Below are 15,816 nucleotides of genomic sequence, written 5' to 3' on the forward strand. Positions count from 1 at the left end.
AATCATTATAGTGATGACACATGTCATAACTCAAATGTTGTACTGTTTCTCGAATAATATATAAGAGATGGGAAAGCTATGAAAATATTTTGAAGGAGGAAATGAATGTGATAAACCCTTTAATATTTTTCTAATGAAAAAAGCTTTATACATCAAATGTATATATCTTATTTACCAGAACTAAACAAGAGCTGTGAAAAAAAAATGGATAAAATGTTGTAGAAATTTGGAGAATGGAAGAGCTGCTTACCAAAAAACTATATTCTTAGCAACGTGCGGCTAGAGACATAACTCATATAAGGGTAATCAATTTAATAAGAGTAAAAGTGGCCAGCCTGACGAGTGCAAAAAGATGAGAGATGTGCAGCGCGTCAGACGAAGACTCCTCTAGCCTAAGCCTCACAAGGGTCCATCAACTGTTCAGACGCGATTACCCAAGCCGGTGGAGGATGTGGCATGCACCCATATCACCAAATATGGAAAGAGAAGAGGATCCAAGTCCCAGGCATCAAAACTATACACATTTTGTATATAGATCATATACTATATTCATTGACATTGTACCAACATTCATAATCAATAAGTTATACCTTTTTACCTCAAATCATATCAAAATTGTCATTTTATTCATTATTTGTTCAAAGTTCAAACCCTAACATTAATTTATGAGTGGATTTCGTTGTCCATCACGAGTCATTTGGTTCCAACTCTCGATACGATCAACATGAATAATCTCGGTTCATAAATCAACCACAAAAGTTGCGAAAAACCGTTGAAACATAACGTAGACATGGCTTTGGCTTTTCTGCCAAAAAAAAATCGCGTGGAAACATTTATTGCTATACAAGCTATTATCTTCCCCTGTCGAGGATTCTACATGTTCTTCCAAAATTCTAGAAACAAGATTCTATGATCATGATGATGATGATGATATCACTTTCTCTTTGTAATTTGACACCACAGGTCCACCACACGAGTAAAAATAAAGCCTAGTAAATGATACTTCAAGGAACAATGCCATGCTAGAGCTTCCTATCACATTACAAAGAGCAAGTGATATGATTTGAAGTCATCATCCATATCTTTGCACGTGTCTTCATACTTGAAGTTATTGTGAGTTGTCCAATCCCACGACAATCTCAATGTATGTCACAAGTTAGACATCCTGATCTTTGTACATAAGCATAAATATATACTAACATTTTAGAATGGCACTGAATAACATGATTCAAATATTATATATCAAAGATGGAATTTGTTAAAAAAACAGAAAATGGAAACGAGAGAGCAACAGGTTCACATTAGACCATTGAAAAGGATGTAGTCCAAGTCAAAAGCCTTGTTTCTTCAAAGGCAAATACAAAGCTCCATTTTAGAAGTTTAGGAACAATGACTAACAATAGAAAAAAAGAGAGTTTTTGGGAATAGTTATGGCAACTACAGAGTGTAGTGATGTCCTGATGTATCAATGTCCAAGCCCTTTAGCTTTGCAACTGATTCAACATGTCCCTTAAATGTGTGAATCTCCCTAAGCCTGTCACAACAAAGCATTCGCCAATAAAAATCAAGAAAATTCAAGTTTCTTCCGTTGAGATTGATTTAATCAAAGTACACTTACCTAGCTATCTCGGCCCTTTTCTTGGCTTGCTCAACGATCTGAGACAGCTCTCTGTAACCCCCGTTCTCTGGGAAGACGTTGACCTCTTGTCTTGTCTGCAGACCGTGCTGCGTCCTTTGTTCGGTCGCCCACTCAGCTTGTCTTTCTCCAGCTCCGTAATCTCTCCTGGTCGTCAAAGCGGTCTGCTCACAAAGTAACAGCAGAAGCAATGAGTATTATTATGTTTACCATCAAGATGTAAAAGAGAGTTAGTTGTGTGTACGTACCCTTTTGTCAAACATGCTGACCCAAGCCTTTCCACTCAAGATGTATCTAATGGCAAACTTCAAAATATCTTGTGGGATGTATGTTAAAATACTGTAAACCCAAATCACGGCAGCCCATCCCCAACCTATACCTTTCACCCTTGCAAAAGTCCAATCTGCATACACTGCAATCAAAGTAGCAACCTGCATTTGGAAGGAAGGAAGAGTGAGATGAGTTTCTTTTCTGGAATTCCTGAAAATATATGATGTTCTTAATTACCAGTTGTGCAATGACGAATGCAATCATCAGAAGCGCCCCAGGACGTTCAACGAATGACCAGCTCCTTGACCTCGTGACGAATATAAGCGCTTGACTGATGATACTAACTTGTAGGTACACAGCAGACATTAGTTCATCGTTATTGTCCCTGATTGACCTCACACCAAACTTGTCCTGCAAGTAAAAGGTAAGTAATAGTTTCTTACACAATATTTATCTATATAATCCCTAACACATACCGAGCAGAAGTCAGTCTTGTGAATCACCCAGAAGAAAATCACACTCATAACGGCTTGGTAGCCTCCCAACACAATTCCAGTGGCAAAGATTTCATTGAGCTTCCAGCTATCAGGTGTTGGAGATGGCTTGACTCTATCCTTTGAGATTGTCATGATAGTACCTAAAAGACAGCAACACATTATTACCATAACAACTAGTTATAATATTAAGAGGTTATATAGTCATTTTCTCACCATCATTAAGGATGGCAATAATCAGAACCATGAAGGCTGAGAAGTCAAATTCCCATATCAGAGCAATGAGCATGAAACCAAACTGCAAAAAGTTACAATATGATCAGTATATACAATAAAAGAAACAAGTGATAGATGTTTGGTTTGTGATTACTTACAACAATACGGATTGTGATTGAGACTGCATAAATCTGTCACATGCATGAGAAAAAAATAGTTATTAGTTTCCTACAGAGTAGTGGTCATAATATAAGAATAAGACTAAAAAAAAATTAATAGAATGTGCACTGTATAGTTCTTCATTCTCTGGAAGATAGCTCTGCTAGTGAGCACTGCACTGATGATAACACTCAAACCAGGTTCGGTGAGAACGATATCAGAAGCACCACGAGCAGCATCAGTAGCATCAGCCACAGCAATACCAATGTCAGCTTTCTTCAAAGCAGGAGCATCATTGACACCATCACCAGTCATTCCAACAATGTGTTTCATCTCTTGCAGCTTTTTCACAATCTCATATTTGTGCTCTGAAACAATAAAACCTTGGATCAATCAATCAATATAACAAAACATTTTTCTAATTATGATTTGGTTTTAAGACTGAGTAACCTGGAAAGACGCCAGCAAACCCATCAGCCTTCTCAATCAACTCCTCAATAGGAACGGAGGCAATGTTTGAGTCCCTGTCGGTACCGAGAAGAGCCGCAGATGGATACATATTGGTTCCCATCCCAAGCCTGCGACCAGTTTCCTTACCAATAGCAAGTTGATCACCTGGCAATGTAGTTAAGTGAAAACATCTTAAATAGCCATGTTTTTTTTTTGATGAAATAATAATAATACGGTGAATTTAAGTATAGTTACCAGTAATCATTTTAACGTTAACACCAAGGTTCAAAGCCCTACGAATGGTTTCAGCACTGTCATGTCTTGGAGGGTCAAAGAGAGGCAACAAGCCAACAAACTCCCATGGTCCACCTGAGCTTTCTTTTGTTTTCTCAGGGACCAACTAAAAAAAAAGGAACAAGAACTGAGTTAATGCAAAAAAAAAAAAAAGAGATCTCTGGTGTAATATAAATAAGAGAAAAAGACCAAAATAGCACTAAATCAAGTTTTTGTTCTCAAACTAGCACTCAAGGTCAAAAGTCACAAAAATAGCACTCAAAGGGTGGCGTTTAGGGTTTAGAATTTAGGGTTTAGGGTTTAGAGTTTAGGTTTTAGGGTTTAGAGTTGAGAAGTGAGGTTTTGGGGATAAGATTTCAAATTATGAAAAATAAAAAAATTTAAATTTTTCAAAAGATAAAATACTATTTTGTTCATTTTAGTTTTTGAGTGCTATTTTTGTGATATAAACTTAGACCTATAAATAAGTACCTGACGAGCTACTGCCAATGACCTAAGACCGCGCTCTGCGTAGTTGTTAATAGTAGCGAGTGCCTTCTGCCTAAGCGCAGGCCTGGCATTAGCAAGGTCGAGGATCTGCTCGGGTGCGCCTTTGCTGACTCTATGCCAGTTACCATCAGAGTCGATGTAAGTCAAAGCAGTTCTCTTGTCCACAGGGTTGAATGGAAGGAAGTGAACCTCCTTGATCCCAGCTCGGGCCTCCCTTGGATCACCAAGCATATTAACCATGGCTGCATCAATAGCATCCTGGTTCTCAATCCTAGAAGCCATGGCTGCAAATAATAAGACTTGACCTTTCTCAACTCCCCTGCAGAAAACCTCGACCAAGTCCTTGTCCACACTCAGTTTATTGAGTGTTAGCGTCCCGGTTTTGTCACTGCACAGGACATCCATCCCCGCCAGTTCTTCTATGGCAGTCATACGTTTGGTGATGGCACCTTGCTGAGACAGCCTGTGAGAGCCAATAGCCATAGTCACGGACAGCACCGTCGGCATAGCGATGGGGATACCACCGATCAAGAGGACCAAGAGGTTGTCAATTCCATCTCTGTACTTCCTTTTTTGAATACCGTACATGACTATTATTTCAATCACCATACCGGTAGCAATTGAGCAGATACAGAAGGTTCCAATGGACGAGAGAACTTTCTGGAAGTGGCCAACTTGGTTAGTGCTGTCCACAAGGTGAGCAGCTTTACCAAAGAAGGTGCGGACTCCTGTAGCTATAACAACTGCTTCGATTTCTCCTTGCTTGCAAGTTGAACCAGAGTAAACTTCTTGACCAGGGTGCTTGGTCACTGGGAGAGACTCTCCGGTTAGAGCAGACTGATCAACCTTTAAAGGATCACCTTCGAGAAGACGGGCATCGGCTGGGATGATGTCTCCAAGTTTAATGCTAACAATATCACCTGGGACAAGTATAGCAGCTTCTTGTTCACTCCATTTTCCATCCCTAAGAACCTGAGAAGAAAAACAAAAACAAAGCAAACAAAACAGGTTAAGCTCAAGAAAAGTTTCAAAAAAAAAAATAACAGCCAAATTTAATGCAGAAAACAAAAATACTTTCAATTTTTAGATCTATATTATTATTTGTGAACTGATTTTTTGCATTTGAACTCTGAAGTTAAAAGTTAAATCGATTAATATCATTGATACCCTGAATAAAGATTAGTTCTCAAAGAAAAAAAAGATTTCAGAAACACAACATGATACAACACATTACCTTGGTTTTAGGAGCAAGACCAGCCATGAGAGCAGCTGCAGCATTACCAGCATTGTTTTCTTCAATGAAACTGATAGTGGAGTTGATAACAAGCAGACAGATGATACCAACAAAATCTTGCCAATCCGGAGGTCTGCCATCACCATTGGCCAAAGCAATGGCCATGATAGCCGCAGCTTCCATAACCCATGAAAGTGGATTCCACATGAACCCCAGAAACTTGAGAATCTTGCTTTCCTGTTTAAGTTTTAAATGGGAAGATCAAACTTGTGAGTTTTCAGAAACTCGCACCAACATTCTACAAAACCAAAGCTCTTTAAGTCAAACTCAAACCTTCTTCTCTTCGAGCTTGTTGGGGCCAAATAACTGGATCCTGTCCTCCCCTTCCTGCGTCGTTAACCCTTCACTTGTACATTTTAACTGCTGGAAAACTTCCTCAATTGGAATTTTTTCCTGAGAACCCAACCAAAGTTTCGATCAGTAATTCATACACATCAGTTACAAAAAAAAATTCATACACACGATTGTTGTAATGTTTCAAACCAAACAAAAGGGTATTTTTTATATTAAAAAAAAAAACAAAACGTTTTTAGTTTCATACAAATCTTGAAAGAACTTTTATAGGATTGGTGTAATGTTTTCAAACCAAAGGGGAAATATTTTAAAAATAACTTTTCAGTTTCATGCAATCTCGAAGCGATTAAACTCAAGTTAGTGTCTTTTTTTTCCAGCAATTTAAACATATTCATACCAAACTCATAGCTCCACATTCATATGGACTCAAGTTAGTGTCTATTGAACAATGTTTTGCTAAAAGACAAAGATGTCAAAAACAACGTACGGAAAGGTACAACAAATCCTAAAAATAAAATTATATCCTTTTATACAGTAAAAATATATAATTAATAATATCAAGACTATGATATTTTATTACAGATTTATTAATTTACATTTTTTTTATTTTACTGTATATCATTAATTAAATTTTAGAAAATTGAATTTCCTATTGCTTTATTATATTTGTTGGTGTATATGAAATATGTTTTATAGAATTTAAATGTTGTTTTAGATATAAATTTACTAAATATTATAAAAATATATTGAAGCGTTAAAAAAAAATGGATATGAATTCTATTGTGAATATAAAATAAACAATGTTGTTTTTGTTTGTACTTATTTAAATTATATATATATATATATTATTAATTTAAAATTTTAATGGGACTATATCTTTATCTAGGATTTTCTAAAAATTATTATCTTATTATTTTATTAATTTGTGTCATATTTTACACTAGTCCAGATCGGCGCTGAATAAGTTTATTAATTTACTGTGTTATTAGTTTATCGAGTATTAGTTTATAGAATTTCTAGTGTAATTAAAAATTATTTGTATTTTGGGATGTATTTTTATGGATGGACGATAGAATATTAGGTTATGTTTCCGGGGATTTTTCCGTGTACTTATGTATTCTACCTTGTATCTTTCCAATGAATGAAATTCAATTTCAAAAAAAAAGAATATTAGGTAGACATGTTAATTAGAGTTTAAACACAAACCTGTTATGTCCTATAAAGTATCGAGTTTGGGTTTAATTATAAACACCCAAAAAATGAGTTTTTTGGATTATTCATTGATGTTTTGGGTTTAATCTATTTGGGATAGGACCAGCACAAAAAAAACTCTAATCTTTACATTTTAGTGTACTAGGATCATTTATGTGACCGAAGATGTTTTGTTATTGGCATATTTCTTGATACAAACTCTAGCAAAGCAAATATGGATGTTGTGAAAATACTTAAACGTTCACTCAATACAAGAGACACATGCTAATTCCGATAAATCTGCTTCTTGTTTATGTAAAAAATATTATAAAAATACAAAATATGGAACATTTGACGACCTTTTGACATAAATTTTGTTTTCTTATATATTTAATTTTAATTTGCATCTGATTATATAAATCTTTTTAAATATAGTTTACTTAAATTATGGTTTACTGCGTATAAAACATTTTTGTTATAAAACATTTTTGAACATGAAAAAGTGAAAATGTTTTTTTTATAAAAACTTAAATATTTTAAAATAGTTAAAATGATAGATACAACATAATAATAAATTATGTAGGAAACCCATCTTTAAAAGCCGTTTAATTTTATTAGAACCGACATGTCCTTAAAATGTAGGCTCAAAATATTTTTGGACCGGACCGACTGGACTTAAATATTGCAGATGACATCCCTAATATTAGGAGCTGATTTAACAGTAAGAAACTTATTTTACAAAAATATTTTCAGAAAAAAAAAGTCTCTCTCAGAAGCAAAATAAATTTTAATTAATACTATATGAAAGCAATTTATTGTGACGTAGCTTAGCTCCACCTCTGTTTCAAGTGCAAAAGTTGTTATGAAGTTCATGTTTTATCTTTGAAATAAATAGGTAGACAAATCTGAGATTTAAGGGGTGGGGATTTAAGGAACTGTTTCAGAATCCCATCCAATATTTTTTAAGGAACCATAAATATTTGGGGCTATACCGTCTATGTATATTAGTTTTTTAACATTTGGAGGCAAGGGCTAATTTTCATTAGGAATTAATCGTGAAAGAAACATTTTAACAGTAAGAACAATCATGCAAAACGATAACAAAACAGATCTATACTCACGTTTAATGAAATCATCCAACAGTTTGTGTGCATGATAACAATTGATTAAGCCAGAAGATAGGAATGAATAAAATACCAGATCAACATTCTCGTTCTTGATATTCTCGAGACCTGACATCTCTTTCCGTTCTCCACGAAACGGCGTCCCTCTCTGTCGTTTCAACACTTGATAACACTGACACCCGAGAGAGATAGGTTCTATTGCAGAGGGAAAAACGTCTCCTCCTTTTTATTCGACATTCAAACGACGGACTTCTCCACCGTTTTAGCTCATGTGGACCCCGTGCTAGATTCTCTATTTTACCCATTTTGTTAATGTATTATTTCATTCTTTTTTTGGCACTCAAACGAAATTTGTTTTGTTTTATTTGTTTCTTCTCTTTATTATTTGGTGTTCATCAATTGGTTCTTGATTTTTTATGGCATCCTTTCTCACCTGGACACGTGTTTTGGCTGTATAATTAGAATCAGATATTGTTGTGTATTTCTTTGTGGTTAAGATTATAGAATTTTAAAATTAATCACTTGCTTTGATTTCAGAATCCAATGGAAAAGTTTAATATCATTGATACCTTAATGAATAACTAGATTTATTATTTAGATTATATAACTAATTATAAATTAAAATTATAAAAAAAAACAATTTAAGACTAAAAACACATTAAAAACTAATATATATTGTGTTATTATTTAAAAAGAATATTTGTCAATTATCAAAATTTAAAAATTAAGAAAAACAGATGAATAATTAAATACTAATCAAGTAAATAAATAATTTTGTATAATCAATGAATATAGTGTATAAAGAATTTTTTTAATTATTTATAATTCTTCAATGTTTCCAAAATTTGATGATTATATATATTTTTATTAAAACCCCCGTATATATAATTTAATGATTGGTTTAAAATATGAAGAGAAACAAAATTATTATCATGATGGTTTTTAAATGACGCATATATTAATAATTAGCTGTAAAATTGATTACTTATGGGTCTTCATAAAATCACTAAATAATAATAGTTGGAGAAAATCTCCTAAATATTTTTTTCCACTTTAGTGTATTTTAGATAGCTCCAAAATTAAAGTGATCAAAATATGTTTCATTAAATGGGTAATGACAATTATATCATCGTTTACAATTTTAGATAATCATAATATAAAATTATTAAAAAAAATAACAAAGTCAAAATATCTTTTTCAAAATTTCTTTTTCTAAAATATATATTTCCAATAACTCCTTTTAAAACAATCCTAGGAAAACCTTCCTTAGCATGTAGGATATCTTTCTGAATTTGTAAAAATAATTTCCTGAATTGAGGAATGGTTTATAAATGTGTAATCTTGAATGTAAATTGTATGTATATTTAAGAAGTTCTTCCTAAATATGAATGATATCTTTCTAAATTTGATAAAATTTATTTTGATAATTTTGACCTTTAATAAAACTTACAAGAAGATTTATAATTTTCATTTATCTCTTTAATAAAACTTATTTTGAACATTTTGACCTTTTAAAACTAGTTTGGAAACAAAAACTTGTTTCGGGTATATTTGAGTTCATTTCTCTAATAGCCGGTTACGTCAACGTAATCACACAATTTAATATTGAGTTATATCATAAAATAAAATTTTGCATGATTAATAATGTTATTATCAGTGGACATATATGATATGCGCACTCTCAACTGAAATCTATATTAATATTAGTGACTTTTCTTACTTGTCATTTTTTCCATATTTTTAGGTTATTTTGCTTATTTGTAATGTTTAATTAATTTTAGAAGCTTATTTGTCATATTCCATAATTTTAGATTAAATCATTAGTTTTAATAAATAACTTGATTTTGATCCACATTTTTAAAACGCAGATATTTTTTCAAAACGCGGATATTTATCATAGTGTACATTACAAAAGATGACATGTTAAATAACATGATTGAAGAAAATAAGAAGTACAAAAGAAAATAAAAATAATCAAATCATATGTGGATTGAAATGAAGAATCATTATGATAGTTCATCAGCACATAAAAAAAAAACAGAATCAGCAAACCAAAAATATATGTATATATATATATATATATCTTTACATTCTAAAAAAAAAAATACTAAGTTGAAGCATCAAAAATTTAGCATCAGAAAATTCAATGACTTCGTTTTTCTGCTGTGAATATCATATATATAGTAGATCGGTAAATATTTCTAAATGACCTAGCTTTCACGATAAGCTTTGAAATAGAATATTCTTAAATAAATTCTCTGAAAAATCTTATGCTTATAAGGTAATACTATTTTTGGAATATCTTGTTAGTAGAGAAAAAGAGAAAATCTTGTGATTGGATTGCATCCAAATTTTGGTTCAAAGATTTTATTATAAATATTTAAATATTGAATGCATGAATCATTTTTTCTGATGAATTTCACAAAGTTTCAATGTGGGACGTTTACACTTTGTAGATATAATGATCTTAAATATATTTCATGTGTAAATAGATATAGGGACTTTTTGTATAAATGATTTCCTATAAACTCAAGAATATAGATATTCTAAATCTTGTTAGGCCCCTAAAATTTTGCTTACCACGATTTACAGTAAGATTTTTTTATTTTTAAAAGTATTAATAAGAAAATAAATAGAAAGAAAATAAGAAAATATTGTACGTAATTAAATGTTTGCAAATATCCAAATTACCCTTAATGAAAGACACAGTTTAGACTTTAGATAGAATGGTAGAGGCAATTAGTGGAAATATCCCGAAGTGTATTCTGCTTTAATAGTATACTAGATACGGACCCGCGCTGTGCGCGGATTTGTTTCCTTAAATCTTCGTATAAAATAAATTATACTATACGAATATCAAATTTGTGGTTTATACTTTGAAAAATATTTTTACTTGGATACAAAATATTTGCTCCACATATATAGCATTGGTGTGTGTTTTAATAGAGAGTAATTTGGAACCAACGTCTTCTCAATCCTGCCAGTTTATGATCCGCCTTGTAATGGAGTAAAGTGATTATGTTACAAATCCCTTTATTTAAATAATATAGCCCTATTATTTTAATAAATTTTAGACATAGTAGCATCTATTATATTATTTTAGTAAATTTTATTGGTATAAGATAATTTTTTGGATGTTATGATATTAAGTTTTATTTTTAACTAAGATTTTAAAATATTAGATTGCTTTAATTTTACAACATATATAGTGTTTTTTCGTGGTGCATTTCAAAAAGTTATTATTTATTATCTATGATTTTATCTTTTGTAAAATTTGAAATATTATCATTTTGAGTTTGAATATTTATTTTCAAAATTTTATATTGTGTCAAGAAAACTTTGAAAAATTACACTACTATTTGAGTTTGGAAGATTACATGAATTTTGAATTTTATTTTGTTACTACATTAATACATTATTTTATAAAAATATATTTGAATTTTTTATAATATTTTCTAATTTTTCTCAATATATTTTTTTATAATTAAAAATATATAACTAAAATTTGATTTTGTCATTAATATTTTAAATGAATTACTAAAATTTTATAATTTTCTAATAACATATTTTAAAAATAGTATATGAAATAAAGGTTATTATATACTATTATATTTTTGTATATAAACCTTTTAAACATTAATATATTGTTGAGATACCAAGTTAACATACCAAGTAAAAATCTGGTTGATATAATTACTTTGCATGTAAATTTCACAAATATGTATCTTACGTAATAGTTATATTATTTAAGTGTTATGTCTTGAAGATGGCTTTAAGTTATTAGTTGTTTGAATCGTAAGACTTATTTGACTAAGATAATTAGGATGTATAATTAATAGATATTTAACTAACTAAAATTACAAAATAGATATGAACGGAAGTCTTGAATTGTATCTTCGGCTTTAATAGATTAAAAAAACATATGTAACGTAAATGGTGAACATGATGATCTAAACTCTTTATGATTAAAACTTATATGCAGACAACATTGTGTTCATAATTAGAAATTTTTATTTGTTGGAATGTTTCATATGGATACAGATGAACAAAATATGAAATTATTTGATTTTTTCTGTGACAGATAGTCATCTGAAGAAGCAAAGGCGACATATATATTAACATGTGTCCAATTAGAGTTATCGTATGTTTATTCTAATAGTTAATAACATATCGGTTTAGTTAGTTTAATTTTAGATGGTTTTAGGAGATTAGATATTGGTTTAGTTTAAATAATCTGGTTCAATTATTTAGGTAGCGTGTAAAAATATAATTGTAACAAACTTGTAAGGGTCCAAAATACATGTAGCGTACTAACAAATTTAAAAGGGTCTAAAATTTTTAAACAACTTTTCTAAGTAGATAATAAAATAGGACTCTATTTTAATAGATTAGATTTTTGAACTGTTAGTTTCTAAACAATTTTAGTTATTATTTAGTAAATATTTTTATCATATTCAGGAGAATTATTATTAACGAGTATTATCAAATTTTAGCAATAATTTTTATAGTTATGTTTATCTTATATTTACTTTAGTAATGCTAAATCGTTTAATTTTTTTATTTATTATTATTTTTAAGGAAGCTTTCTTCTCTTTATTTCAGGGAATCATCTTCAATCAAAAACTATGAGTCCAAAGAATACAATCTCTTGTCCTTGTAAATTAAAAAAAATTCAGTTTCACTAGACATATATAATTTATTATTTTTAGTTTATAAATTTTTATTTAAATAGAAATATGTTTTTAATTCTTGTATATTTTGTTAATAGGTAGTCACTATGAACTTTGAAGAAGAGAAAATTCATATAAAATACAATTAAACTAATGTTTGTAGGAATTACCAAAACAAGGAAAATTGTTCAATCATCTATACTATTATTTGATGAAGAGAGATTTGATTTCACATGCTTCACTGATAATTGGTAATTGTGGTTTAATTTGTAGATTTATCTTTTACGTTATTTTAAATTATTAATAAAACTTTAATAGGTTATTATGATGATGATACTCTTTACATGTGTGGTTTGGTGATAGAATAAATAAAAGATTTTGCAAATACCAAACCGTTATTTAAGTTGCGTTGTAATAAAAAAAATTATATCTTCCAATTAATTTAATATTTAAAATTATTTAAATAATTAAAATTTCTTATAAGCCATGTTCTCAGTAATTTTAAGTTATTTTGATTATTTGTCATGTTTTGTTAGTTTTAGAAACTTATTCGTCATATTCCATGATTTTAGGTTGTCATTAATTTTTATAAATAAAATTTTGAATTGTTAGTTTTTATACAATTTTAGTGATTATTTAATAAATATTTTAATTATATTCAGGATAATTATTATTAACGAGTATTATCAAATTTGAGCAATAATTTTATAGTTATGTTTATCTTATGTTTACTTTAGTAATATTAAATCTTTAATGTTTTTATTTAATATTTTGAAAAAGAAGCTTTTTTTTTTATGTGAGTGAACCATCTTGTCGTTGTAAATTAAAAAAACAAAATCCAGTTTTTATAAGACATATATAATATATTACTTTTGGTTTATATTTTTTTAGTTAAATAGAAATATGTTTTTAATTATTGTATATTTTGTTAATAGGTAGTCACTATGAACTTTGATGAAGAGAAAACTCATATAAAATGCAATTAAACTAATGTTTGTAGGAATTACCAAAACAAGGAAAATTGTTCAATCATCTATACTATTATTTGTTGAAGAGAGGTTTGATTTTACATGCTTCACTGATAATTGGTAATTGTGGTTTAATTTGTAGATTTATCTTTTACGTTATTTTAAATTATTAATAAAACTTTAATAGGTTATTATGATGATGATACTCTTTACATGTGTGGTTTGGTGATAGAATAAATAAAAGATTTTGCAAATACCAAACCGTTATTTAAGTTGCGTTGTAATAAAAAAAAAATATTTTCCAATTAATTTAATATTTAAAATTATTTAAATAATTAAAATTTCTTATAAGCCATGTTCTCAGTGATTTTAAGTTATTTTGATTATTTGTCATGTTTTGTTATTTTTAGAAACTTATTCGTCATATTCCATGATTTCAGGTTGTCATTAATTTTTATGAATAAAATTTTGAATTGTTAGTTTTTATACAATTTTAGTGATTATTTAATAAATATTTTAATTATATTCAGGATAATTATTATTGACGAGTATTATCAAATTTGAGCAATAATTTTATAGTTATGTTTATCTTATGTTTACTTTAGTAATATTAAATCGTTTAATGTTTTTATTTAATATTTTGAAAGAGAAGCTTTTTTTTATGTGAGTGAATCATCTTGTCGTTGTAAATTAAAAAACAAAATCCAGTTTTTATAAGACATATATAATTTATTACTTTTGGTTTATATTTTTTTAGTTAAATAGAAATATGTTTTTAATTATTGTATATTTTGTTAATAGGTAGTCACTATGAACTTTGATGAAGAGAAAACTCATATAAAATGCAATTAAACTAATGTTATGTTAGGAATCACCAAAACAAGGAAAAATGTTCAATCATCTATACTTTTAGTTGATGAAGAGAAGTTTGATTTCATAGGCTTCACTGATAATTGGTAATTGTAGTTTAATTTGTAGATTTATCTTTTATGTTATTTGAAAGTATAAATAAAACTTTATTAGGTTATTATTATGATGATACTTTTTACATGTGTGGTTTGGTGATAGAATAAATAAAAGATTTTGCAACTACGAAACCATTATCTAAGTTGCGTTGTAATAAGAAAAGGTAAATTATATCTTCTGATTAATTTAATATTTGAAATTATTTTTATAAGTGAGAATGCTTACTTGCCATGTTCTCAATAATTTTTATTTATTTTGATTATTTTTCATATTTTATTAATTTTTAGAAGCTTATTTGTCATATTCCAAGATTTTAGGTTGATTCATGAATTTTAATAAATAAAATTTTGAATTGTTAGTTTTTAAAAAAAAATAGTGATTATTTAATAAATGTTTTAAATTATATTCCGGATAATTATTATTAACAAATATTAATAATTTTTAGCAATATTTTTATAGCTATGTTCATCTTATATTTACTTTAGTAATAGTAAATTGTTTAATGTTTTATTTATATTATTGTTAAAAGGAAACTTTCTTATCTTTTATGTCAGGAAATCGTTTTTTTTTTGTCAACAGCATACACAGACTCAACTAAGACTCTGCAAACCATACTGGTAACTCGACATCCATATATGAACAACAAACAACGATTGCTGCCTAGCACTCTGTGCAAGACTGTCTGCCCTTGTATTAAGTGTCCGGGGTATATGAATGAGATCTGGGTGATTGAAACTTCTCTTCAGTATCTTGGTGTCTTCTAAATAACGAAATCGTCTTACCAATCAAAAGATATAAGTCCAAAGAATACAATTTCGGACCGTTAAAATTAAAAAAAAAAATCAGTTTTTGCTAGACATATATAATTTAGGAGAAATTTTATTTTTACCACTTTTATGGTATCATTATTCATCTTTACCACCACTAAATAGATATTTACAAAAATACATTTTTATTAATTGGCAAAAGACTTTTATACTCGTGTTCTCTATATATATAATAATAATTATTTAAATAATAAAATATAAATATTTTAAAAATATAAAATTTTAAAAATATAAAAAATATAAAAACATTTTTTTTTATGTTTTTGAATTATACTTTTTCGAATTTGAACCTTTTTATTAATTTTTTTAATTTTAAAAAAAAAGATTTAAGTATTTGTTTATATATTTATTAGAATCTCAAATTTAACATTCCAAAAACCCTACCCCACACTTCAACTCTAAACCCTAAGTCTAGATTAGTTAACCCTAGGGGTATAAATATCTTTTAACTCTTTATTAAAAGTGAACGTAAAA

General features: G+C 28.9%; 1 protein-coding gene across 1 annotated transcript; it reads right to left on the minus strand.

Annotated features, from left to right (window-relative positions):
- Positions 1 to 1,215: 1,215 nt before the first annotated feature.
- Positions 1,216 to 9,795, minus strand: LOC106391331 (ATPase 1, plasma membrane-type-like). Its single transcript, XM_048735005.1, has 14 exons — positions 7,985 to 9,795; positions 5,576 to 5,695; positions 5,243 to 5,479; positions 3,991 to 4,980; positions 3,481 to 3,625; positions 3,226 to 3,390; positions 2,905 to 3,143; positions 2,775 to 2,807; positions 2,617 to 2,698; positions 2,383 to 2,543; positions 2,144 to 2,317; positions 1,885 to 2,067; positions 1,619 to 1,800; positions 1,216 to 1,534 (listed from the first exon to the last, which is right to left on the minus strand). The coding sequence occupies exons 1-14, from the start codon at positions 8,024 to 8,026 to the stop codon at positions 1,438 to 1,440; spliced, it is 2,850 nt and encodes a 949-aa protein (XP_048590962.1). The 5' UTR covers positions 8,027 to 9,795; the 3' UTR covers positions 1,216 to 1,437.
- Positions 9,796 to 15,816: the final 6,021 nt, after the last annotated feature.

The sequence above is a fragment of the Brassica napus genome, chromosome A6, assembly GCF_020379485.1.
Source record: "Brassica napus cultivar Da-Ae chromosome A6, Da-Ae, whole genome shotgun sequence".
Taxonomy (NCBI): domain Eukaryota; kingdom Viridiplantae; phylum Streptophyta; class Magnoliopsida; order Brassicales; family Brassicaceae; genus Brassica; species Brassica napus.

Excerpts from the sequence above, each read along its gene's own strand:
- LOC106391331 (XM_048735005.1), bottom strand. The coding sequence starts at position 8,026 with ATGTCAGGTCTCGAGAATATCAAGAACGAGAATGTTGATCTG. Across the intron at positions 2,808-2,904 it reads AGAGAATGAAGAACTATACA|ATTTATGCAGTCTCAATCAC; the intron begins GTGCACATTCTA and ends TGCATGTGACAG. Across the intron at positions 2,544-2,616 it reads TATTGCCATCCTTAATGATG|GTACTATCATGACAATCTCA; the intron begins GTGAGAAAATGA and ends GCTGTCTTTTAG.